This window comes from Notolabrus celidotus, chromosome 3, assembly GCF_009762535.1.
Source record: "Notolabrus celidotus isolate fNotCel1 chromosome 3, fNotCel1.pri, whole genome shotgun sequence".
Lineage (NCBI taxonomy): Eukaryota > Metazoa > Chordata > Actinopteri > Labriformes > Labridae > Notolabrus > Notolabrus celidotus.
In genome coordinates this window covers 4981626-5009584 of record NC_048274.1, presented here as the reverse complement: position 1 = coordinate 5009584, position 27959 = coordinate 4981626, and the positions used below count along the sequence as shown (strand labels likewise).

Here is a 27959-nt window from a genome sequence, read left to right as displayed (position 1 = left end):
CCAGCCTAGAGATTCTTACAGACCTTCATCTTCATCGCCTGAGGAGCTTCTCGTCTTGTCTGAGGTAAGACCCCTGCTGACTGACAGACAGACATCCACCCTGAGATCCCTCGTTAATACTAAACTACATCCTCCTGTTTGGTATTTTCTCTTTGTGCTGAAATCTGCTGCTTTTGTTTTCACTGGGATGGAGAGCAGCAGGAGAAAAAAAACCTCAGCTGTGATCATGAGAGAAACTCAGATCTCCACCTGTGTCTCCGACTCTGTAACCTCAGGAGGGACACACAGACATGTTCTGCTGCATGTCAGACATGTGTAGTTTATGTCTGAGGCTGTTAACAAGTCCGCCTGAGGAGCAGGGGTCCAGTTTCTAGAGACCAGATCGATTTTACAGCTTAATAAAAATGTCACTTAGTGTAATCAAACCATTGGCTTTTACACGAAAATGACAGCTTTGAATTTGTTAAACTTTTAGGGACATAAATCACCATTGAGATGGACTATGGTAGTGATAGAGGTTAAATAGATGAATGAATCAAGTAATAAAAGGCACACAGGGTACTCCGTGGTTCTGCTAAATGCTCTGTGAAACTGGAGAAGTTTGCACCTCCACTTAACCAATGTTCAATTCCAGAGCTGATACTTCAGGAAGCTTTTTAGGAAATAGAGCTGTTGTGTTTTCCATCTCTTGATTTTAGTTCAGTGGTTTCCCCACAGTGTCTGAAATGAGTCCAGTCACTCTCTAAGATCTACTTCTAAAGAAGGAAACCTTCAGCTTAATACCACTTTAGTCTTGCACTGTGTATAAAACTAATTTGCTTAATTGTCAAATATGAATCTAAGTTTGACAGGATGTGTGATGATATCTAGGAAAGGCTCACAGAAAGGACATGCCACATTCAAATCTCCAAAAATCACAACTAAAAGTAAAGCTTATCTTCTCTTGTATGCCTCCAAGAAAAGTGGATTCTTAGTTTGCCAAAATCTGATACTAAAATTCCCTTCTTTATTTAGTTTTTTTTCTCAGAATTTGGTAGAAATCTGTTAAATCCTTTGTCCTTGAAATCTTTTTTTGTGGAGTAAATGTTTGAATCTATCCAAACATGAGACACAATCAAGCTCAGAGTCATCATGGTGCTAGTTTTACAAAAGCAGATTGTGTACGTTTTTTTTTTCTCATTTTATTCCTGATTGTCATGTCTTCCTCTGCATGGATCATAAAATATCCTTCACCTGAAACCTTTCATCACCATGTTGAACTTTGAAATGATACCCCTGAATTAGTGACCTTAAGACAAGGCCAACATTCTAAGGGTATGATGTTTAAGACAGTGATGAGATGTGAGGTGCATTCACTCTCAGAGGCAGAATGCACATCCTCCACACAGCCTCCACTTTGTCTCCCTCCCTGTCACACTGATGTGAAGGGTCTATAAATTCTGCTCAGATTTCAATCCAGGCTAAATCTGCTCTTGATTGGCTCGGGATTTGCTGTTCCTCTGCAGTGTCACCTGTTTCGTCTGTCTTTAAGTGTCAGCGCTGAGCTTTCATTTCAGAAAAGACCCAGAAACCCTTCTCAGCATCCGCTGCTCTCATACTAAAGAAATGATGTGGCCTTCCACTAAATATACTGAGTGCTGAAGTGTCGGTATGTACTGAGCGACTGCTGGACACACAGAGGTGAGGCCGCTGTCAGTTGCAAGTCGATCAAAGAGCTCATTTGTTGGACGAGGATGCTGATTGGCTGCATGAGCGCAGAGTCCCTCCCGCCGGACCAAGCCGGGGATTAAAGCAGCTATTTGGACACCGTTCCTCAGCTGATGGGGAGAAATACGATCCAGGACTAATCCTCTGAGTCCTCTGCAGCTGTGCCCACTGTTAAGTGTGAAGGAGTCATCCAAAGACACTTTATATATATCAAATAATTCATATTTGGAATATAGAGAGAGCAGAAATCAGGTTCAACAAAGATGCTCCTGGTCCTCACTGAGGGTGACTTTACAGCTTCAGCTGAGCTTTAAGGACCTGCAGAACATTTTCACTCAGGTTGTTGAAAGAGGTAGTTACCTTATAAAGAATAGGCATCTTTTTTATGAACTTTTAAAGCTGGTGTTGAATCCAGTAAAGCGGTCAAGAGGTATACATTTTCTTTTTAGAGTATAGCTGAGGCTGGAAGGTAGTTTGAACGCGAAACCCTGAAGGATTGATTCATACAAAACAGTAGAAAAAAATGAACCGGTGGTTGTTTTCACTGAACTTTAGTGCTGTGTTATAAGTTTTAGTTGAATCATTTAAAAGTTCAGATGTCTGTCTGCACTTCAGCACGACGGAGGTGAATGCAATTAAGTTTGTGATGCTCACACTATTAGAGACATATCTTAAATGTACTCAGGATATGTGCCCCAAATCAGCCCCTGTACTACATTAGCATTTATCTCTTCTCCAAAACCTTACTGTTGGCATTTTCTTCTCACTCCACTAGTCCTGTGATTCTGCCAAAACCCATACCCTGCAGCAGTTCATGGTCACTTCATGTCTGTTTTCTTTAATTTGGTTGATGTCTCTTTCAATCAGCTCCTTGAGTGTTTTAGCATCCCTCACTAGTAGAAGCATCACATGTTCTCTGTGCTAAAAACGACGCTTATGTCATAAGTGATGATGAGGATTTGTATTAAGTGGACTTGTATCGGATTCTCTTGTGTGGAAAATAAAAAAACCCTGCAAAGAAGATCACACCTCCCGACCAGCTGAGTAAACACTGTGGACGAGGTGATCGGGCCAAGTGTGATGGAGCTTCAGTGAGGACAGATTCACTGTGCTGCAACTTTGTAGTCCTCGGAGAGGCTGAAGGCAGGAGTGAAGTGCTGAAATATTTAAATAAGACAAGTGAAAGTCTCACTTCAAAATCTCAGTCAGTAGAGGCACAAAAGTCAGAAACACTTTTGCTTTCATAACTCAAATTTTTACACAGTTGTCATACTCTAACTGAATTCCAACAGTAACAGGGTCTTGGCCTAGATTGAATTTCCCTTTGCTTAATATAAAGATTAACTTTTCTTCCTTTTTTTTTAACTAGAATCTTCCTTATCACAGCATCACAGCATGGCTGTCAGTTATTTTTGGGAGTTGTCACTGGAAACAGAACTTGTTGCTAACACTGGGGCGGCTGTGGTTCAGTCGTTTGTCTCTCAGCTGGAAGATTGGTGGTTCAATCTCAGCTCTTACAGTCGGCGTGCTGCAGTGTCTTTGGGCAAAATACTGAACCCTGAGTTGCTCCCGATGGTTGAGCCATCAGAGTATGATTTAGACTTCTATGAAGTTAATTAGTTTACCCCTATTTGATGTTTTTCCAGCAGTTGAATACCACTCTCATGATGTATTGCTAGATTTGAAGCTATAGCCAGACAGCAATTATAACTGAGCTTAGCACAAAGTTGGATCTGTGGAGGAGGGAAACAACGATTCTGTCTGCATCCAAATTTTTACATAATTAATTCTTGTTACTTCAGGAGTGCCACGTAACCAGAGCAGATAACTCCCTTTAAAATCCAAACTCCTATCTTCTTTGACGTTACTGTATGGAATAGTCAAATTAGTTATATAATTTAGTGAGCTGCAGAGGCGCTGGTTGAAAGATTTTATTTATTCAGACTACCTGGCTTCTAGTTGTCACTCCATGTTTTTTCATTGCTGTAAATTTATAGTCTTTTGCTGGAATTTCATATTTACTAACTCTACCTCAATATTTTCAGGCTATAGTTCAATATTTATTGGCTTTAGCTCCATATTTTAAGCTATGGTTCTATAATTCCGTTACAACTTTTTGCATCATTGTTATTGAAGTTTGAAGTTTGAGTTCATCGCGACCAATTTTGGCTTCATTTACTTTGTAGTGATCAGAAACTTAGAGATGCACTCACTAGCTCTGCTGCTGTTGCGTGGACTAGGGGACAGGATCCCATCCTCAAATAATAGTCTCCACATTCTTTAGACTAACGTTTTGTAATACTGAGAGAAACTAACGTTTCTGCCACAGGCAGAGGGGAAATATGCAGATTAATTTGATATGACGTGTGTGATCAGGTGTAGCCTCTGTGTTATGTATCAATCTGCTCATTTGGCACTGAAGCAAATTACTTAGAATTTTGAGTGCACAGCAATGGGACTCAAAATATTCAGAAAGACACAGACTCCCAGTTTAACCCAAATATCCTGGAGCAGGAGTTGTTGGTATTCCTGCAGCAGGATGACTGTCTCTGTCTGGTTTGAACTCTTGACCTTTTCATATCCACACAGTCTCTGTGCTGCTATTTCAGCCACGTCAACACACCAGGCTCTTTGTCTTTTCTCCTCAGGTGTGAAGTCTGCTGTCATCATGTCTGACACTGAGGAAGTGTAAGTGAATCCCACACTGTCAATAACAACACACTCTGCTGTCTTATGTGTTTACAACTGTTTTAACTTTAACAACACAAACTGATGTAACTGGAACAACTTTTAATAGATCTTCTCTTTCTTATTCCAGGGATCAGCTCGAGGGTAAGTGACAATCACTCAGTGTGCTTCGTTTCTTATGGAGTAAAGTTTAAAAAAACAAAACAGGCATGTTAATGACTTGTTATTGTTGTTCAGCTCCATCGCTCACTCTCTACTCTTAAGAGGCTTTATGTTCACAGACCTGGAGGTGAACTTTGACCTTACAAAAATTGCTTCATTTTTCTATATGTTGTTTCACTTCAGTGGTTGTTTTGATGAATGAACCCACAGCCCTGGGAGTTTATTTTTTCTCCTTTATATTATTACAGTACAACATTTTGGATTTAAATACTGGAACATGTAAACCTACATCTCATGCACAGAAAACAAAATGAATAGGTTATCTGTCTTATTCATTGTGCATCCCTAGCATATATATTTAATAAAACTCTGCTGAGCATTTAAAAGAAATATCTGCTTGAAGAATATTCAAATTGTGAAATAACACCATGTTATATTTGTTTCTGTTGTCCCGCCTCCTGCCTTGTTCTTCCAAATCTGAAGAGGAGGAAGGTAAAGACGACTGAATCGATTCGACATCTAAGACCTCTGTCCATCGCACTAATCTGTCAGCTACCTGATCTCATGCTTAAGTTGAAATGTTTGACACTGACACCTGCTTTTTATACAGGAGATGCTTATATCTTTAGACATTTCATTTGAGACCTAGGAGCTGTTTTTATGGATAATGAATGATGAACAGATGAGACTTCTGGTTGAGCATTGTTTCTTTAATTACTCTGACCTTAGACAGCAAGGTATAAAGATGTTCATGTCTTTATTGTGATTTTTAGCTGATCATGTTCCTGTATAATATGTATGCTATGTAGGACATTTGTTGGAAACCTAATCAGCCAGTTAACCCCAGCTGTCAGTCAAACACTTTCAAGTTAAGGGTGACTTTCACTGACTGAGTGATGTCTTTATTCACATGGTTGAGAAAATACTGGGGTTGAGCTCCTCGGCCTTCCACAGATATTTTCTTGGCATGTGACATGTTTACATTATCATCCATAAATGTGAAACATCAGTGCAATCGTCATTGACCTCATTCACACAACGGCCATATTTATAACCGTGGAGGTGGAGAACAACCTGTCAGTGATCCGTTTTAGATCGATCAAACTGGCAGCAACCACAGAGAAATCACTGCACTTAGCTGAAAGTTAGCTAGCTTTAATTGTTATTTAGCCAGCTGGATGGAAGACTCTGCTAGCTAGCTATAAATGGATGTGAAAGAGATGAAGTAATGAGGTTAAAATGCATTTTTTTAATTATCATGTATCAAGAAAAGGAGTTTGAGTTGCACAAAGATGTGAGTTAAAGGCCAGATACGAATTAAAGCAGCAGTAGCACTTACCAACGATTTACAATTTACAGTTCCAGATTGATTTAACAGAGTAAACATGAAATTAAATGATATTTTATTAATGGCTTTCAATTAGATGGGATGTTTTAACATTACGTATTTTTCGATTTAAGTTAAATTAGCACAGTGTTGTGACCATAGATGCGACTACAACCTCTGTGCCACAGCTCTTAGCCAAGATTTCTTGGAAACCTCTCTTGGTGGTTTGTTTGGTAAAGAGGACTTTTAAACCCTGAACTAGAGTCAGAAACACACAAACCCAGTAAACAGATGGTATATAAAACTGCTGCACAGTCAGTCATCTCATTGGAGGACTCCCGGCCTCTGGGGGCAGTGCTGAGCGGTCTTACTGTGAAGAAGTGGTGGAAGTTGAATGAAGTCTCTTTGTATAAAACAGACTTCACTTCAGGTAGTTCACCTCTTCAACAGTTCAATATGGCCTCTGTGTGAAAGGTGGAATGGCTTTCTCTCATCATCATGTGTTTCTCTCTCTCTCAGCAGCTCTGTCCCTCCCTCCCTCCCTCATCCATCCATCCATCCTGTCTGTAACTACAGTTAATCTCTCACTTTTGGTTTCTAATGGCTCTGTCATGTCTGTGGTCTTCATTAACGGCCTCTCCGACACCCTCCCTGTTCCCGGCGGTTTGGTGCATGCTGCGTGCCCGTAGCCCAGGAGGAGCTAGTAGAAGTAGAAGTAGCCCCTGAGGCGGAGGCCCAGGTAGAGGCAGAGCCAGAGGTAGAGCCTGAACCAGAGCCAGAACCAGAACCAGAGCCAGAGCCACAGGTGACGCAGCGGGTGGCTCATGATGAGGAAGGTACGTGGCATGGGCACTGCGTTCACCCTTCTCCTGCAGGACATTCAGCACTATACGACAGACAGGACTGTCAACATCAACATGCTTCAGAACAGATCCCCTTCAAACAACAAGTAGACACCATTTCAGTTTCTAATGGTTTACCATTTAATTATGTTTGACCAATTAATTCAATACATGAAAGAAAACAACTCCATTTCTTCAAATTCACTCAGTCAAAATCATTTCTATGGCCAAAGAGAAGTGTGTTTTGCAAAGTTGTATTCCTTATTTCAATATTTTCATCTCAAAAAAATAGTCATGGCTCCACCAACTGTAGACTAAGAAAGAAAGTGAAGCCCGATTTTACTTCTGGGACCAATTCTTAAATTCAAATTTCAATCTTTTGGGTCATATTCTATCAATCAATCAATCAATCAATCAGACTTTATTTATAAAGCGCTTTTCATACAATGACATTGTAACACAAAGTGCTGTACAAGAAAAACAACTTAAAATAGAATAAATTAAGAAATAAGATCCCAGCCCCAGCCCCGACCCCAAACCCACAATCCTAAGGTTAACAACACAATATGCAACAATAGTAATAAAAACAATAAAATAAATAAAATACATAAATAAAAAAAAATCTAAATCATTTGCTGAACGAACTGAGGAAACGCTCTCATGTTATCTTAATGAGGAATCATTTCCCAACAGTGTTTTAAATTGGCAAGATGCAATGCTTTAGATGCAATTGGCTGGACTTGAGGCAAATTAAACAGATAAGATTAACATGAGAAACATCCATTTTTTATAGCTTAAAGCTTAACTTATTTAAAAGACATCTGCTATAGGTCATTTAGCCACTAACTCCAACCATTTCAAGGTAACATGAACTTCCCCCAGTTCTTTAAACACTGACCTGACCTTACCTGTCTTCATGGTATGCCTGCCCCATGTTTCAGAAACAGTAATAGGGTTATTTCTCAAACTTTATTAAATACTAGAATTTACAAATATTAGTTTACATTTAGTGAGGGGGGCTGGCAGTCACATCCTTCACTCCCTTAGTTCAAAACAGGAGTCTCCAAGCACCTTTCTAAACACTTATAACCATTGTTTTCAGTATTTTTATTTATTTATTTATATAGTTTATATTGCTAGTTTCCAACTCCTGTCCTTAGTTAGGCTTCTAGTACGTCTAGTAAGTTAAAAGAATAAAGAAAAGTATCAAGATAACATAGAATAACATAAATACAATAACACTTGTGGTAAAAAAAATAAAAGAAGACCAGAGGGTAAATATTTACTATTTAGTATTTCATATTCAATATTTACAGTTGAAGAGCCACACCTGCAGCATCAACGTCGGGATATTTGCATACTCCCCATCATCAACGCCGACAACTCTCCAACACACATTGGCTTGGTAGATCAGCCTGGCATGATAAGGCCAGTGTGTGTTGCACTTTAGACCAGTTCTAACAAAGAACCCTAAAGTGCCTCACGGTGTTTTTGGTTTCCTAATGGAGCCGCTGAACACCTGATTTCAATTGTCCGAGTGCTCTGTAGCAAACATTTGAGCTTTGCTTCAAAGAATGTTCACAGATATCACATCACATCACCATCAGTGTTAGCTGACATGCAGTCAACAGTAAACATTTTGTCCTGTTTGCAGCATTATTGCTCAGATGTGTGTTCTGAATATGAGCCGTGCATTTCAATGTTGAAAGGGAGAAAAAGAAAACCAGCTGCCTTTTCCATGAGTAAACTATCCCGTCTCATCTGCTGCCTTCAATATATTTAATCTCCCATTCTGTTATCAATACTTCTTCTTGCCATTGTTTGCATTTTGGCAAACTTATGTGTCAGTTTTGAAGGCGGAAGCACAAAGGATGATGGGTGGTTTCAGTCATGTAAAAGCTTTTCTTCTTTTCTTGCCTCCTTTCAGTTCATGTTTAGTATTTTCTTTCTATGTGTAGATCAATTGTGAGACTGCTCTAAACATTTACTTTGGGGTGTTTATTCAACTGACCGAAAGATCGGAGCAAAATGTCAAACAGATGGAGTCACTGCAGAAGTCCCAGGCTTTACTCTAAGCTTGTGCATAATGCTATGATGTTGCTGCTTAAAGCAGAGTCAGCAAAACCATGTTGACCTTAGTTTTAATTAGTTTTTAGTTAACTTTTGAAAATCTTCATGCTTAATCTTATTCAGAAAGACCCCAAATTAATCCACCAATGAACAGGGACTTACCAACAGCGCCAAGTGAGGAAACGTTTCTCTAACGGGCAGAATACTCGACCAGATTTATTGGTTGACAGCCATCAGCTGTGACACACTGGAAACTATAGAGACAAGAGGGCACAAACGAAGTAGCATGCATCAATGAGACAAGGATGCATACAGATAGAGGGAGAAGGAGCTCAGTGTGTCAAGTACCTTGGAATTCTGGGCCTATGGCAGCATAACCAGGAGCTGGTCCAAGCTTGAGACAGCCCTGACTACAAGCTTCATCAAAAGGAAAGTTTAAGCTTAGCGGAGAGGGTGTCTGCCTCCTGGTAGTGTTCCATAAGTGAAAGAAAGCTTATCCTTAAATCAGTTTTTCCAGGATGATGCCTTCTAGGACAGCTTTATTAATGGATAACATTTCTCTTTGGTGTTTTGGGCCAAGCACAGCAGCTTCAGCTTCGTCTGAGCTGAGTAGCAGAATAATCCTGGTCATCCAGGTCTGTGTGATTTCAGTTTGTTTATTGCATTTTTTCACCCAGCTTAATTGATACGTATATGTGAGTATCATCTGCATAACAATTAACATGTATGGTGTTTTCTTTATGAAATTACCATGAGGTAGCATAAGTGTTGTATAAAGTTAGCATGTATGACAAGTAGGCAGGAAAACTATACAATTAAGCTTTAACTTAAGTATTGATCAGCTTAAAGTGAGTACAGGAAGTACCTCAATCAGATAATGTATGTGAGTAATGCTACTTTCATGCCGTCATAGGTGAAAATGCAGGAGTTAAGCTATAAAACAAGAACTTAAAGAAATGAAAGGTAACTTTTAGTATGATATAGGAAATATGATTCCTGCAGACAGAAGGAATAATATGTTTCCATTGTAAATAAAAGCTTAAGGATTTTTCTGTAGTAATGCTGTATGGGACTTCTGCAGTGGCTAACACTACCTGCAAATTAAGAATTTGAAACCCCCCCAATTTAGTAAATGTGCTTTATAAGCTGTGCACCATAAAGAGGACAGGAACAAGCTGCCCGGTCCGACCTCTAACAAATTCTGTTCTGCTCTTGCTTTGGACGCTTGCTGCATGCAGACGCCTATGAAGAGGAAGGTATGTCCACTTGTATTCTTCTCTGTTCTTCTGATTTGAACCTGTTTCTGTTTCCCTTTTGACCAGGGACTCGTTCACATCTTGCTTACGTAGTTCATTGATTAAGCATTCATTTTGTTATTTTTACTGATCTCCCTTGAGGCAGAATTCAATGTTTGCTTTAGTCTCTGCAGTCCAACAGAGACAATGCCAAGGATCAGGGTGCAGGCTTCAAAATGCTGAGTCACGCTGGTCACAGGCCCCACTGCTCATCTCTGCTTCTTCTCTTTTTTGCATGAATGTGTCCTGGCAGTGGACGAGGGAGATCAAGATGGTAGTTTGTATTTCCTGCTGAGTCGCTGTTGCTTTGCCTGCGTTTTTCTCCCGTGTTGTCCGTGTTCGTCTTACCGTGACGGCCCCATAATGAAAGCTAATCACAAAGTTGTTTATTTGTTTCTGTGTAAAAGTCCCAGTTGTGTTATTACCATTCACACTGATTAACAGTAATTATGCTATCAAACTCCTTGTTGTTAAAGTGTGGAATGAAGTATGTTCAGAAACTTTCTATACAGTGGTGATTTATGACAAACCATACTGATACCGCCCAAAATCTCTCAGATGATCTCGTTTTGATTTGCTCACTAATTCACAACAAATTAACATTTTTAATAGAAAGAGAAAATAGGTTTAGATATTTACTTACTGCACCTAAAACAGAGGCTAACACAGGAATTCAGACCCTCATGGTAAAAAGTGTTGCCTTATTAAGACTCACCAAAATGACTTCGATCTACTACAGCTTGTCCAAATGGATCCCTCCGATTAACCAGCCGACTTGAACTCTCACCTTGATTATGCCTCTAATAGTTACCTCTCGTTCTTCTCTCCTTTTTGCTGTTTCATTGATGAAAACTCAGAGGAGAAGCCAAAATTCAAGTGAGTACTCTTGGTTTTTCATCTGTGACCTTGTTTTTTGTCCATGTTTTCACAGCCTGACACTTTCAAGTTACTTGTTGTTATAACTTGAACACACTTTCCTTCAACAGACCTACTGCTCCAAAGATCCCTGATGGTGAGAAAGTGGACTTTGATGTAAGTCAACCTGCTTTTGTCAACGTATATTTAATGAAAGCATACATTTGCAGAGGCCAGACCTATAGTTTTCTGTACTTCAGTGTTAATTTCGTTAACGAGAATTATGACGATAAATGTTCGTCAACGACCCATTTTTTTCATGACAAAAACGAGACTATTACGATTGAGTGCTTCACCGATAATAAAAACTCTGACGAACATATGTTTAGATTTTGTTAATGAGACGATGACTAGACGAGAACATTTGTGGCCGATCGCCGGAATTCAGTATTCAAAAGTGCGTCTAATCTTTAAAGATAAAAGCGATTCATTCCTGTGACAGGCTGAGCTCTTATTTGAGGGGCGCAGTGTTAGCTTGGTCACCTACCTGCAGCAGGTGTGCTTTATGAACCAGCTCTCCCTGCCTCATTGCATCTGTCTCATCTTAATTGAGGATTATTTTTCCCTAGACTAAAACTATGAAGGGCTGAAAAGACTAAAATGTGACTAGAACTAACATGCTTTTTCGTCTAAAAACTAAGACTAAATCTAAAATAGCCGCCAAAATGAACACTGCTGTACTTCCACCAGGAGTGTTCCTTAGGCCAGGTCAACAATCCCGACTTGATTTTTCAGTTGCAAGACTGATTCTGAAGTAGGGCCTAATTTCAGCCCATTGTTGGTGGTGTGTTGTACAGTGGGACACAAAAGAGGATCCCAGCCTGATCAGCTGTCCCGACCAGTTGGATGAATTTCTTGCATAGTTTAAATTTGAGTCTGCTGACTTCACGCTCTCAGAAAGTGAAAGCAGGGCTTCAAGCTAATCCCCAAACTCCAGGACATTTCATGAAGGCGTCTGCACAAATGGTGGACAGCATCTAAAAGCAACATGTCGCATAATGTGGACACTAGAAATACACATAGATATACTAATCTACAATAACACTATGACCACCTGTGCAATCAAACGCAATTCAATACAACAGCTCTACCGTAAACTTTCATGAAGCTTCTACAATTTCAGATTTTGTTGACAGAGATGATGATCGTACTCTATATTTCTTGTTCAAGTTGTATTCTCTGACTTCAACGAGCATCTGTGACAGATTTTGAAGGAAACTTTATTGACAATAGAGAATGCTCTGTCCTGACGTAAGGCATACTTTTGTCCAGTGAAAGCACATCATTCGTATGCTTCGGTCATGTGTCATTAACAGTTCACTCAGACACTGTGAGTTCTCTTTCCACCATGACATTTATATAATTAATCTTAATCAAGTAACAATGGTTTTGAGCTGGCGTAAATTCCCTCTCTTACTTTGTATTCTACATTTGAATGATCTTGTTCCCTTGGAAAGTTAGACAGCTCTATGAGAGCCAATTTAAATACACAGATAATCCACTCAGATTTGTGGGGTTTATTTTTAAATGACATACAAATAACCACAGTGTTAAACAAAGAAGTCAAATTTAGCAACAACACACCACAGATGCACAAAGTCCAGGGAGGCTGAAAAACACAGGTCCTCACTCCAGAGTCTCTCTCTCTCTCTTCTGATGTCATTAGTGGGGTTTTTAAGCATCTTAGACCACATGCATCTTGTTGAACCATCACCTAGGAAGAGACAACAAAAGGGGAAAAGGGAGAAACACAACAGAGAGGAGATACAGCTGTAACAGGCTATCCCCCTCAGGAAAGAGATTTCATGTGAAGACATTTCCTGCTTAATAAAGGTTAAAAAGAGGAAGCAGATTAGCTTCATGTAAGGTGTAATCAGTTCCAGTTGGATTGTGGTGTGGTCTATCGGGAAGTCAGAATGCATGATGTCCTCCCACAGGCAAAAACATAATGCTCTTCACATGTAATTATTTTGATTCTCCTGCACTGTAACAGGACAAAGACAAAATAACATTCTTTACTGATGACCGAGACAGAAGATTTCACTTGGAGACAAACCATGTTGTTGTTTTTCTGCCCTGGTTGTTAAAGGGGGAGGCTTTTATTCTTGTGGTTGTTGTTGTTGCCTATTTTGAATACAGTAGTTACCCTGTGGTGGTATCTAAGAGCTGCTCTTTGGTGAGGATAAAGCCTTTGTTTTGAAGCCATAGCATGGACTAGAACAGCAGTAAACAAGTATAAAAAAAGAGGTGGAGTCGTCAAAAAGGTCTGTCCCTTTATGGCGTATTATAACAGCTAATGAAGACAGCAGGGGTGAGCTAGATTTTGAAAATATCTTACCGAGAAAAAGCACAGTATCAGAGTGCACCTTGGTACACCCATGAATAAACATGGTAATGTAATGGTGTGATGGGCTTGTCAGAGGTTTGTGATAGCCAAAGATATTACAATTATACCCCCTTTTGTCAGAGCTATTCCTCCATGAATCCTTATTCGGATGTAAAAATGTCAGCAAAAATAACAAAACTACTTCTTAAAGAATAATGCCCAATCAGCTGTGTGTTTCTCTCGTTGACACCATCAGTAACCTCCTGTCTGCCTCCTACAGGACATCCAAAAGAAGCGTCAGAACAAAGACCTGTACGAGCTGCAGTCACTGATCGATGCTCACTTTGAGTGCAGGAAGAAGGAGGAAGAGGAGCTCATCGGTCTGAAAGAAAGAATTGTGAGATTTCACACAAACACAAACACAAACACTTTTAGAACCTCCAGGCTGGACTACTGTTAATCCTGGTCAGTTAGTCCTCCCATTCCGGTCTGCAGCCTCTGCAGGGTTTTCCCACCTCCACTCCCTCTACTCCCTCTGGCTCCCTGTTGGTCTCACAATCATTTTGAAAGTATTTCTACTTCTCTATAAGTTGCTCCATGGATTCACTCTCTTATATTTATCAGACCTCTTGATTCCTTCTCTCTTATCAAAATCATGATCCTCCTGAACAGGCACAACATACTTCTAAAGCGTAAGATAACTTTGCAGCATCATCTTTTGATTTTTTGAATTTCAGGAAAAGCGTCGTGCAGAGAGAGCGGAGCAGCAGAGGATTCGTTCCGAGAAGGACAAAGAGCGGCAGGCCAGGCGAGAGGTGAGCGGTCACCTTTTTTTTTCTTCAGTATTTTTAAGTAACACTACCCGCTGCACAACTGTTCTTACTTGATTGGGATCGAGGGCGATGAAGAGAGAGAGATGATAGTGGTGAAGCTACAACCTTTAACTTAAACTTTGACTTGTCACAACGTCCCATGGTGCTGTTTTGTTTTACAGGCTGAGCGTATCAGAAAGGAGGAGGCTGATGCTCACAGGAGGTCTGAGGATGAAGCCAAGAAGAAGAACGCACTGAGCGGCATGGGCTCAGGCTACAGCAGCAGCCTGCAGAGGGTACGTTTTTTCATGCATTCTCTTTCTTATTTTGCTTTCTTACTCCTAGATTTTGTTTCTACCTGATGTTGCATGATAGTGAAGGTCTGGAGTTTTACTTTTGTAGATCGAGCAGAAGAGAGGCAAGAAGCAGACTGAGAGAGAAAAGAAGAAGAAGCTACTGTCGGAGAGATGCAAACCCCTGAACATTGAAAACTTCAGCGAGGACAAGCTGAGGTAACCCGCAGGAGGGAACAAGGGGATAAGACTCTAGATTAGACTGAATGTGCATCAGAAAGAGCACAGTCGATGAGGAGGAGCAGAATCCTGATCCCCACACCCTGAGCTGACTCATGGGGATAGATAACACAAAACACAGACCATGAACTTGTGACCTGGTTACCACATCATCTCCTACTTAGAAGGATTTGAAATCTTACTATTAACTATATCAGATCCTCCCCAGAAACCACAAAGTTTTAGCTTTCTTTAGTGTTAATTTAATGCAGGGCTCGTTTTTATTTGGTTTTTCATGACAGTCTATTTATTTAGCACTCTGAACACTTATGGGGACATCACAAGGATTGCAAACACAGCACTTAGTCACAATTGCTCATGATCCTAAACCCCAGACAGGACCAACACATGGGTTAAAGTTGCACAAGACTCACTGACAGAAAGCACAAAATAATTTGCAGCTTGTTCATCAGATGTTTGGTTTCTGTTTCGTGTCTGTCAGGGATAAGGCGAAGGAGCTGTGGGAGTGTCTGCACAACCTGGAGGAGATCAAATATGACCACTGTGAGGCCCTCAAGAGACAGAGATATGAGGTCAGTGAGGGAGTGATGAGCATGCTATGACCTCTACATCTCTCGAAATGTCATCATCTTTATTTCATATGTTTATTTCCAAGTATGTCTAGCTTCCCACTATTTTTTTAATACCACATTAAATAGTAAAGTGTGCCCAGAATAATATTCAAAGTGACGTGATTTAAAAAATATATAATTTCAGTTTGACATGTTTTATCTCCTCCTCCATATGGATCTTTACATGTAGAGAAGGACAGTTTGGTCCACCAGCATTCACAGTCAGAGGCTTTTCATCAGCAGTGACACATCTTCAGTTCACGCTGAAGTCATGTCACTCTTCGCTCATCACACCCACATTCCCCTGTGGTTAGATGATTTAGGACAGGTCGCACCCTGATCTAAAGAAAAGGGAGACAGTGAGGAGGAAAAACCAAAGATTCTATTTGATTGCAGTTGTACTAAAGCTGAAAAAGAGGTTGCATGCTGCAGCTTTGAACAGAGAAGGTGAGAGTTCTGAAGGTGTGCAGGTGAGATCACTGCTGTTTGTCTTTCAGGTGATCTCTCTCAGAAACCGCATCGATGAGCTGCAGAAACAGTAAGTCCGACTCTTTAAACACAGAACATAAAAATAAAAAACTCTAACAAGTTATATTAGTATACACAAGGTATTTCTAACTTGTCTCTTGATGTGCAGAACAAACATTTCTACGCAGGTAAATGATCAAACAATAGAGAGTGTACGTGTGCACAGTTGACGTAAGTTTAATGGAATCATACATCTTTTGTGTACAATATTTACAAAGAGAATTTTTAAGTACCTTTTTGTCTTTAAATTAGCCTGAGAATAGGGTTAGGGTTAGGGTTAGGGTTGGGGTTAGGGTTAGGGTTAGGGTTATGAATAGTGTTAGAGTTAGGGTTAGGGTTATGATTAGGGTTAGAGTTAGGGTTAGGGTTAGGGTTATGAATAGTGTTAGAGTTAGGGTTAGGGTTAGGGTTATGATTAGGGTTAGGGTTAGGGTTATGATTAGGGTTAGGGTTAGGGTTATGAATAGTGTTAGGGTTAGGGTTAGGGTTAGGGTTATGATTAGGGTTAGGGTTATGAATAGTGTTAGGGTTAGGGTTAGGGTTAGGGTTATGATTAGGGTTAGGGTTAAGATCAGGGTTAGGGTTATGATTAGGGTTATGAATAGTATTAGGGTTAAGGTTAAGATTAGGGTTAGGGTTATGATTAGGGTTAGGGTTAAGATCAGGGTTAGGGTTATGATTAGGGTTATGAATAGTGTTAGGGTTGAGGTTAAGATTAGGGTTAAGGTTAAGATTAGGGTTAGGGTTAAGATCAGGGTTAGGGTTGTGATTAGGGTTAGGGTTATGATTAGGGTTAGGGTTATGATTAGGGTTAGGGTTAGGGTTATGAATAGTGTTAGGGTTGTGATTAGGGTTAGGGTTGTGATTAGGGTTAGGGTTATGATTAGGGTTAGGGTTCGGGTTATGATTAGGGTTAGGGTTATGATTAGGGTTAGGGTTAGGGTTATGATTAGGGTTAGGGTTAAGATCAGGGTTAGGGTTATGATTAGGGTTATGAATAGTGTTAGGGTTGAGGTTAAGATTAGGGTTAAGGTTAAGATTAGGGTTAGGGTTAAGATCAGGGTTAGGGTTGTGATTAGGGTTAGGGTTATGATTAGGGTTAGGGTTATGATTAGGGTTAGGGTTAGGGTTATGAATAGTGTTAGGGTTGTGATTAGGGTTAGGGTTGTGATTAGGGTTAGGGTTATGATTAGGGTTAGGGTTCGGGTTATGATTAGGGTTAGGGTTATGATTAGGGTTAGGGTTGTGATTAGGGTTAGGGTTATGATTAGGGTTAGGGTTCGGGTTATGATTAGGGTTAGGGTTGTGATTAGGGTTAGGGTTATGATTAGGGTTAGGGTTAGGGTTATGAATAGTGTTAGGGTTATGGTTAGGGTTAGGGTTGTGATTAGGGTTAGGGTTAAGATCAGGGTTAGGGTTAAGATTAGGGTTATGATTAGGATTAGGGTTATGATTAACGTTAGGGTTAAGATCAGGGTTAGGGTTAAGATTAGGGTTAGGGTTATGATTAACGTTAGGGTTAAGATCAGGGTTAGGGTTAAGATCAGGGTTAGGGTTAAGATTAGGGTTAGGGTTATGATTAACGTTAGGGTTAAGATTAGGGTTAGGGTTAAGATTAGGGTTAGGGTTAGGGTTATGATTAGGGTTAGGGTTAATGTAGTATCATTATTATTGTTGCTCAACTGTATTCATTGCTGCTAAATAATTAGCTAAAAATAACTATTTTTCATACTTCCACACAGCTTGACTTAATTAAATAATATCATTTTGATTATTAGATTATTATTATTATTTATCCTAGTTATCTACATCTAAAAGTTACTCAAATTTTTCTGATAGATGTCCTGCAGTAAAACATAAATTGTACCCCACATGAAGAGCACAAGTAGAGGTCCAAAGTTTCTAAAACTGAACAGAATATAATGATTTATCTGTTTTATTTTTGCTTTCCTCTCTGAAGTGAAACTAAAAGTTTAGTTGAGTTGATTTGTCAGTGTGATGGTCTTTTTTTTTTGCTTTCACATGAGGTAACTTATTTGGTTGATTGAATCATGAGAAATATGTAATTTCCTGTATTATAGTTTTGTTGTTTTTTAACATGAACCTGCTGTAGCTCCTATTCCTAAACACATGAGGGCACCAAAGCTCCTAGCAGTAGTTAGTTTGTCTCGGTCTATGTTCTTAAAACTCATACAGAAATGTGTTCACCAGACCTATTAGTCGTATTTATTCTCATCCTTGGAGAATCAATGTGCAGATCTGACCCTGTTTTTACTCTCTTTGCGCTCTGCAGTAGCAAGAAGGGAGCCGCCTCACGTCGCAGGAAGTGAGCAGCTTGTGAGTGACGGTCAACCCGAGCAGGACAAGTTTCCCTTCGGAGTCCAACAGCGGCCCAAAGATCCCTGCAGCCCTGGAACAAAGGCAACAACTGGCAACAGTCTTACTGCCTGAGTCTGCTTGAGTGAAATGTTTTTCTGGATGAATTTATCTTCAATAAAGTCCTTTTAAAAATGTCATCAGTGTGTTTGTTTAAAAAAAAAAAACAGGTTTTCAGACAATAAAAAGTAAGACTAAGGAATCCCTCAGCCTTCATGTCTGAGTGTCTTTTGGTCGTTGCTGGACTTGTGCAGTAATGTAATGGTTCCTTCCTTTTTTCCTTATGTTGTTCCTCCTATCTTTGTTTTGTAGTGTCTTGTAAGTCCAAAAAGGCACGGCACCTTTCTGTTGCATGAGACAATGAATAAAAATAAACTAACTAACTAACAACTATATAAGTTCAATCAGGAGAGACACAGTTTGAAGATTAAAGGTTATTTATTACAACTTAATGAATAATGAAACTTGACATAAATCTTTGGCATAAGGACTCTATGGGGATAATTTTGTGAGCATAGGATGTGTGAATTTTGCAGCAGAAGAAATCCCCCTAGAGTCCAGACACTGGTGGTGGTGGTTGATGAATTCTAGGTATTGAAGACTTGCAGAGACCAGGTGGAGATGGGGAGGTGGAGGGGTGCCCACCATCAATGCAAGAAGGAACCAGCTGGAGAGAGAGACACATTTAAAAAGACACTGCTGTGATTGCTTTTATAGTCTTCCTGTCTGAACTTTTGCCAGAGCTACATTAGTGTATCATATTTAACAAATGTCTAACCATGCTTTCTTCATATCAATCATTAAGAATCTTTGCAATGGAAAATGTAAAAAATGCAGTGTTCTTCGTTCACTGTGTCTGACTCCTACACTGCAACAAGAGTTTCATGTATGTGGAGAGAGTCAATCTTGTTGCTGATAGTCTATAGTTTGCTTTTGTGACTAATAGAAGGACATCAGTATTTATTCAGTCTGTTTCATAACCAGATTAAAACTCCTCACAGGAGCTTAAAAATAAAGAATAAACACATTAACTCTAATTTTAATTTGTTTTACAGGTAGATGTTCTTCCTGCATGGCCCTCAGCCTGCCGCACCTTCAACGGTGCCTGTTTTGGTTAGCTGCAGGGTCATCAGCTGGGGACCACCGCTCATAGATGTTTCGCCCCTTAGCCCAGAACATCTCCTGGTGGTGGGGCAGTGAACAACTTCATAAAAGCAGTATCTGTGAAATATTGATTACAGTCATTGATGTATTTAAGAGAAGAGACAAAGTAAGAAGATATAAATATTTATTAAAACGACATTCACTCATAAATAATATATGAAAACAAATGGCACATCAATCCCAGCACCCTTTGTGTATGCTTGGTGTGTGTGCATACAGAAAAACAGCTCATATTTACAAATGTACAAAATGGTCCTCAGTGATGGCGTCTGCAGCAGAAACTAAGTTTGCTGACATAAAGAAAAATCAGCAGGCTGGAGAATCCAAACTGAAGCAGCAGTCTGAAGAAAGCGACCAGAGTTTTATGAGTCTCTCTTTGGGTTCATCTGTTGTGATTTTAAGTCCATGGCTTTGTCAGGCTCAGAGCGGCTCATAGATACTGTTCGGACTGGAGCCTGCAAGGCTGTTCAGAGGAGATGCGGGGCCCAGGGGGACCACGCTGTCGCCCTGGGGGGCCACCGCTGGATCTGTGCTGATGCGCTCCACGATGCTCGACAAACAATCCAAACTGGAAATGAGCGACTGTTTGCAGGAATCTGTGAAAGAGTAAGAGGACACATTAGCTTTAATCCAGTATGCATTTAAAGTCTGTAGTAAAAACTTCATATAAAGGCTCCATCAGGTCATAGTAAAGGTCACTTTCAAAAAGAGGTTATGATCATACTGAAAGAAATATTTGAGTGATGATAGTCTAATCAAAATGGAAACAGTGTTGTAATGAATGAATGATGGATTGGATGTGTTTGAGGAAATCACTGAAGACTAAGAAGAAGCAGAGGCGGCAGCAGAAGAAGACTCAGTAACCAGCTAGCTAGCTATCCTTTAACACATTATGTGACTTCTACTGCTGAAAATATCATGTCGGAGGAGAGGTACTCCACCCACACACAAAAAGTTTCCTCACCAGTTTGGGAGTTTTTTGGGAAAAAGACTGTTTGTGGTCACCGTGTAACGCAAAGTTATACACAAGGGAAGATGATGAGTTTCATTTTATAAGAAGCTTTTCTTACAGGGCTGGTGACGCAGATAAAACTTAACTTTGAACTTCATTAGAAATGTGAGTAGTTCAATTGTGTTTATTAGTGTAGTTTATGAAGAGCCTCAGCTTGCCTTTCCTTGTTTTGACTGATAGCTGTGTTTTGTAATCACATATATAAAAAGTCAATCTTTATGCTGACGATGTTGTTTTCTTTTCTAGGTCATAAAGAAGCAATGCTTTTATAATAATAATCAGTCGGTTTCATTATCAGCCAAAAACTCCTCACAGGAGCTTTAGGAGATGAGTCAGTCATATGAAAACAGGATGACTCCCTCTTATAACAGAAGTATGTTGTATTAAAGGAGTGACAGTAAGAAACTGACCGTTTGTCCGGCTGCAGTAGGAGCTGTCACTGTTTTCACTTTTGGTCGAACACGAAGAGATGAAATCCATCTGCAAAAACACATTAATAAAGAAGACTTCAGTCAATGGATTTAACAGACATCATTAATCATTGGAAGCAATGTTGGAAAAAAAAGGAACACCATATTGTCAAAGAAAGGTGCAGCGTTTTGTGGGATTTCAAAGCAGTGTTTCTTCTGCAGAGTTAGTTCTTCTATCTCAAGGTTTTCAAGATATATCATGGTAGACGTTTCAGTCCATGAAAGAATGAGTCTTCATTCATATCGCAAAATAGAAGCACATCTAAGATCAAAAGGACTGATTTGCTTGGTAACTGTTTGTGACCGGATTTTCAAGAGATTGTCTTTTTTTTACAGTACAACTTGCCAGGGCCACATCCCCACAACAATACAGTCAGAGACATTAAACCTGTAGTAACAGATAAAAACTGTGGAGAAGGTGCATGGGTCTCAGTTTCACAGTAAAAAAAGATTTTGTCCTAAATTAAAGTTGATTTTAAAGGTTTCCCCTCACGGAAATTGTATTGCAGCTTTGAGGTCTGAAATAAATATGTTAACACATTCCAAACATATCCTGCTGTAGCACATGAACCCTTCAGCTGTTCTCCACTCACCGTGCCATCGGAGCAGTTGGATCGGGGGCTTGAGGCATCTGAGTCCCCGCTGTAGTGCTCCATTGGGGGGTAGAAGCTGTCGTCTCGGCCCGTCCTCAGCAGTGCCTGCAGAGACTCGATGTAGCTAATGGCGTTCCTCAGGATGTCCACTTTGGGCAGACGCTGGTTTGGGTTGGACGCTGTGCAGCGCTTCAAGGTTTCAAAGGCGTCGTTCACCTTACCGAGCCGCCGCCTCTCCCGCATTGTAGCTGCCTTCCTCCGGTCTTCATGTGTTGTCTTTCTCTTGCATGCTTTGCAGGCCCAGAGTAGGCAGTGCCCCGTCTGGTGGAGGCCCCCCGGGGCCCGCACATGCTCATCTTCCTCCTCTGCATTAGGAACATGATGAAGATGAAGATGGTCCTCTGACTTAAGCAAGCCAGCATGCATAAGCCGGCTGTCCAGGTCATCGAAGAGGTTCATGTCGCCAGTGCTGAAGCAGGGGTCATCGTAGAGGTCATCGGCGGAGGAGAGAGGGAAGGGAAGGTCTGACAGATCCATCGTTCCTGCAGGAAGTTCCCTCAAACAAAACAAGGAGATGAAGACGAGAGGAGACCCCAAAAAGTTCCTCTGATGACAAAAAAATCCCCAAATTTTTTTCTTTGGATCTAGTTAAAGAAGAGTCAGTGCTGCCTAAAAGTGTCCTGTCAGAGTCAGCTGACCTCACTGCAGTCTGTCTGCAGATGTGTGTGTTTAAAGGAGCAGTCAGTGTAACTTCAGCTCCCTCTGCTTGGTGTGTCTTTTAAAAGGAGTGACTGTGTAGGCGGGGCTGTGCTGTCAGTGACCAATGGTCTGAGGGGTGTGGTGTGTGAGGGTGTGAGAGTGTGTGTGTTGAGGGGGGGGGGGGGTCATTGAGGTGAGACTCAGACACAAAAAGGAAGCAATAAAAAAGCAGTTAAACTCATTTGATCCAATCATTTAGTCCTGAGGGGATGTTCTGATCTCTTTTCTTATAATGCACTTACTCTACTTTTTAAAATTATTTCCTTTCTTTTTTCTTTTCTTCTAATTATTGAATTGTGTTGACATTAGCAGCTGTTTACTGCTTACATGCTTTTTGTTTGTTATTGAAAATTCATGTTTCTTATTTTGCAGCAATCATACAAAAAGTACCCTATGCAAACATGGTAAAAACAACAGTAATATTTAAATCCCTTGTTGAAGTGCTGATGTGCGCAAACAAAGCTCATAAATATATAATCACTCAACTTTAAACCAAAACCCTGGAATGAAACATTCAAAAAAATATGGATAAACAGATTGGTTTTTTCACTTGCCTCTTAGGGCTTCCGTAGTTTAAACCATTTTAAACACTTTCGTTTTGAATGGATGAAAATCTGATTACCAGGTGATGTTCAATCTTTATTTATGACTTCATTCTGACTCTAATCAACAGTAGGTTTGAGAAGGAAAGATTAAAATGTTCCAATGATTCTCATTTTAACAGAAACTGAATGAAATGTCAAGAGAAAGAGAGACGTGAAAGGGTGCTGTAATAAAGCTTCAGTCTGCCGTCCTGCTGAGGAGGTCACAGTGTCACACAGGTGTCAGGCTAAACCCCCTCTTATACTGTGTGTGTGTGTGTGTGTGTGTGTGTGTGTGTGTGTGTGTGTGTGTGTGTGTGTGTGTGTGTGTGTGTGTGTGTTTGAGGGGGGGATTAAAGACAGATCAACACTGGACTTCATTTTAACGCAACTTGTACAAACAATAAAAGCATTTCATGGACACACTGATTTTCTTTTTGTTCATAGTTTGATTAATCAGTCTGTTTTTACTGCTGGGAAATTTGCTGAAATCAATCATTGTGCACACTGACTGTACGTAGAATAGACAACGTGCCTTCATTTCTGTGCATCATGAGATGTGATGATTGACTCCATGGGTGCAGCCATATTACGCTGTTGCTGCCAAGGCATGTGCAGAAATGACCTGGCTGATGGAGCTGCAGGATTCATGTCACATCCTTTCAGTTATATATATCTGTTTCTCAATGTTTTCATTCCTACAAATAAAGAAATCCTAGTTTTTAAATACCAGACATGCAGATGAGATAACATATTACTACAATCTTAAAAAATAACATGTTGTTTAGTCACAATACAGTCAAAGTAAAGTCATTTCAGTGTGAAGTGGTTCATTTCTTGTTTGTCCTGTAACGGACTGTCACCTGAGAACATACAGTAAGTTAGCTGCATATGGAGAGTCCTTTTTTTTTGCACATGGAGAGTCCTTCTTACTGATATATTTTATTTATAATCATGCCTTTTATAATTTTACCATTGCTGTTGTTTTCAGTCTTTCTGTTATTTTGTGAAGCACTTTGGGCTGCATGTTTTTATGTATGAAAGGTGCTTTATAAATAAAGTTGAGTTGAGTTGAGTACCTGTTGCTGTTGTTTTTGCTGTAACACTTTACACCTTAAAAACAATGTGAACGTACAACCAAGTTTCTATAGGTAATAACTCTAGATGAATATGTTATTTATCAAAAGAGAGAAATTATTTCATTACAAAATGTAATTTTTTTTCCTTTTGGATGAAGCAAGCATCCCCCCTCCTCTGATTGGATAGTTTTCTGTGCTCTGTTTGTTCTGTTGTCTTCTAAATGCATGTTATTTTTCATGTATTTGTCTGTTGACCTGTAAATTACTGACATGTTTATTTGTTGTAATGTTCTTAAAGTTTATTTATTTTTTGTTCTCTTGATGTGTGTTTGTAATTTGTTGTCATGTTTTGCGTTTGTGGCTTTTTTATGTATCATATCTCAATTTTTTAATGTAACTGATAACTTGTCATATGTTCTGTGAGTATTTGTTGTCTTGTAACTATGTTTGTTTATTTTCATCCCATGGTTTCATGTTTAATGTTTTTCTTTTGCTGTTGACTCATCAAATGTTATCAGTGCATTTGTTGTTTAAAGTATGTTTACTGTTGTCTCTTAATTTGTTTACTCGTTGTTTGTTGTGTGTTTATTTGTTGTCATGTACTTGTGATCTTTAAATGTATTTGAGAACTTGTCGTTTCTCGTGTGTGTGTGTGTGTGTGTGTGTGTATCTGTGGTCCTGTGAATGTGAGAGTTTTGACAGCTCCAGAGAGCTCCAGAGGTACAAACTGAGGCGTGGGACAGCAGAGCTCACATCACAGACTCCTCACGGCTTAATGGGAGGCAGAACGTTAAATTTAGCAGCTCGTGAAATCTTAGACGGCTGCCCTTTAAACTAGGGCTGCTATCATTTAGGAAAATCCCCACCCTGACTCACACACACACACACACACACACACACACACACACACACACACACACACACACACACACACACACACACACACACACACACATACAAACACTCCTCTCTGCAGGACACTCACCAACCAAAAGAGCATGAACCTGACAGCTTCAGAATCAAACACTGCAATAAAGAAGCCAATCAATCAACACATTGACATTTCTCTTAAGTGTTTTGTACACATATATTAGAGACAGTCTTTGCCCATGATATGTATAATATAGAATTATTGTTAAATGTTGTACATGGTGTGGTTGATCAAATCCCCATGTCTCCAAATTTGGGAGTAGTTCTACTCCCATTTTTCAATCATTACGAATCCTCCCCATCTTTGATCGTCACCGTCTACAAATTCATATTTTTGTCTTTTAATACATTCACAACTTACTCCTAGCAAGCTTTCAGAATTGATTTCAGTTTAACTCTCAGATCCATCTTTACCAAACGAGGTCTACAAACAGACTCCATCGGGCTTTCTTTGGGACAACCTTTTCTCAGTTTCCCATCAGATACAGACGCCCTCACTGTTGGAACACTTGGACATATAACAGGTAACACAAATTTCAACTCATTCAAGAAACAAACCATACACTCTCTATTAGGTGAGTTAAGCAATACAACCTGATACTAATTTTAATGCATATTTACAAACACATACTCTCCCTACTTTCCAAACTTATAAATAAATGTTCATTTTTTTCCTTTGTTTTTTTTCTCTCTCTTCCTTTCCTTTCTTTTCATCATTATTTTAAATATTAATCCCTTTTATTAATCTTTTTTTGTTTTGTTTTTATTTGTATCTAGATATTCTGTTCTACATTGATGCTTCGTCTTGATGTGTTGATTTTTTTCTTTAGGAGGGACACTTGACAAGCCGATTAGGATTTTTTTTGGCTCCTCCCGCACATTACATGTTAGTGGTTAGTTTTATTATTGAATTTAGCTGTTATATCTTGGCTCGCGTTATTGAATAAAAAATGTTTTGTTTTGTTCTTTTATATGTGCAATAAATAAAATATATATATTTTTAGATTTAAAAATATTGTGCATGAGCCATTTGGTGCAAGAAATGCTGCAGTAAGCACATTAAGTTAAGATACTGTATTGTTGCTATCTGTGTCCTGCACCAACCACTGACAATGCACACATACTTGTGCTGGAACATAAATTCACTTAATAACTGATATCACTCACGAAGGAGTAAAAAGGTATTCATGTTCTATTGTCTGGGTTTAATTATGTAATGATGACGATATAAATTCAAGAACCTGAAAAAATGTATACATGAGCTGAGGAAAGACTGAACCAAATGAAGTAACGCTGAGACACCTTGAGAGTTTGGAAGCTTAACACCATGCAACACTATGCTGCTTAAGTTTTTCCATAACCACTACAGCCTCTTACCTTCAGGACGCAGATACAGATTCTTCCCATTTGAGACAAAACCGGTCTTGTCTACTTTTGTGCCAACCCATCAGACTCATCAACAGTTGAGCTAGTCTAAGTGCCTGACCCATTTGCAATGTTTTTATTATTGAGTTTATTACTTATTCATTTCATTAGTTATGATTATCTTTAGTCTAAGGCAGGGGTGTCAAACTCATTTCAGTTCAGGGGCCACAGTCAGCCCAATTTGATCTCAAGTGGCCTGGAACTGTAAAATCATAAGATAATAACTTATGAATAACAAAAACTCCAAATTTGTCCCTTTGTTTAAAGTTTAAAAAAGTACATTCTGAAAATGTTCACATTTAATGAATTATCTTTTTTTTACAAAAACAGCTGTTGTATTTTTCTCCATGATGAGTCTCAAAGTGGGGCCGAATATGATATTCTATAAGCACTGAAATCTGCTGCAAACACACCGAACACACAGGTTTCCCATTCACCTGACACACAGAGTGTTACGTTTACAGGTAAAGTTGACTAATAACCCCCCCCCCCCCAGCACCAGCACGAACAGTATGCTTGCTGGACAGTGTTGTATTAAAGGGTCCAAAAAGTCTATGAATTTCCACCGGATTACGCAAACTGCAAATATTATTTTTCCTCACTTTGAGAAATAAAAAGTACCGGAGTGTTGTTCAGGTGCGCTCTGTCAGCCGTTTGATTGTAGGACAAATTTGAAATAGCAGTTACTTTATTGAAAAATTGCAGTTTCTGACTTCTCTGTAATTTTTTCACTTTGCAAAGTCATCCCGAGGGCCGGGTTGGAACCTCTGGCGGGTCAGTTTTGGCCCACGGGCCGCATGTTTGACACCCCTGGTCTAAGGTATTCTTACTGGCAACTTTTAAACTTTTTAAACTGATTTATTTTTGAAGCATGTGTATGTTGTACTTTGAACGTACAGTTGTGCTCAAAATTTTACATACCCTGGGAGAATTTGTGATTTTTTTTGGCCATTTTTCAGAGAATATGAAAGATAAGAGAAAAACTTTTTTTCTCTCTCATGGTTAGCAGTTGGGGTGAAGCAAATTATTGTCAAACAACTGTGTTTACTCTGTTTATATCATAACGACAACAGAAACTACCCAAGAAACCATAAATTCAGCCAGGGTATGTAAACTTATGAGCACAACTGTATGTCTGCTTAGCGCTGTGTTGTGTTTGCACTGATGCACTGATGTAGTGTGCAGTCAGGTCTGATGTGTGTTGATATAAATCCATACAAAACATATACAGTATATTTGAATTTTCTTAAGCTTTTTCTTATCAAGGATATAATCCATTTTCAGAATCCTAAAATCTGCCTTCCATGTTTCTGAAGGTCAGTGTTTGTTTCTATAATCTGTCGTGACACGTCAACATGAGTCTGAAGGAGAGAAGTAGTGATAAATGCTCTTGTGACATTCGGCTGATGTTTGGATCTCATTTGTAGATATGTTCTTTGCCTTTCAGTCCTGTTGTTCATGTTTTTCTCTCCACTCCCTCTTGATTCTTAAAAATCCTTCTGACCATAAACGCTGTGAGTGTTATTCTTTGAAGAAACACTCCTCCACACTCCTCCTGCCACTAATTTTATCATCTCAGAGCAAACAGAGTGCGTGTGAATTTATCAAGAACCATGTCACGGGTTCTTACTGTTTCTTATGTGGTTTTTTTTTTACTTTTTGCATAATTTGTAGTTTGGGCCATTTTGCTGCAGGTTTCTATTATTGCCTGTCTGTCAAAGCTCTTTAAACCCCGTGCTTCAATGCTAATTTAG

At 39.5% G+C, this 27959-nt stretch overlaps 2 protein-coding genes across 2 annotated transcripts; one reads left to right on the top strand and one right to left on the bottom strand.

Moving 5' to 3' along the window:
• Positions 1-21: 21 nt before the first annotated feature.
• Positions 22-18332, top strand: LOC117809790 (troponin T, fast skeletal muscle isoforms-like). Its single transcript, XM_034679300.1, has 15 exons — positions 22-64; positions 4356-4395; positions 4526-4539; positions 5041-5049; positions 6574-6720; positions 10035-10052; positions 10949-10967; positions 11078-11123; positions 13613-13729; positions 14070-14147; positions 14327-14440; positions 14547-14656; positions 15159-15249; positions 15786-15826; positions 18110-18332. Exons 2-15 carry the CDS (start codon positions 4376-4378, stop codon positions 18144-18146), a joined length of 861 nt encoding a protein of 286 aa, XP_034535191.1. The 5' UTR covers positions 22-64; positions 4356-4375; the 3' UTR covers positions 18147-18332.
• Positions 18333-19463: 1131 nt separating this feature from the next.
• Positions 19464-22253, bottom strand: LOC117809801 (myoblast determination protein 1 homolog). The gene is made up of 3 exons (XM_034679312.1): positions 21432-22253; positions 20779-20848; positions 19464-19952 (listed from the first exon to the last, which is right to left on the bottom strand). The coding sequence occupies exons 1-3, from the start codon at positions 21966-21968 to the stop codon at positions 19777-19779; spliced, it is 783 nt and encodes a 260-aa protein (XP_034535203.1). The 5' UTR covers positions 21969-22253; the 3' UTR covers positions 19464-19776.
• Positions 22254-27959: the final 5706 nt, after the last annotated feature.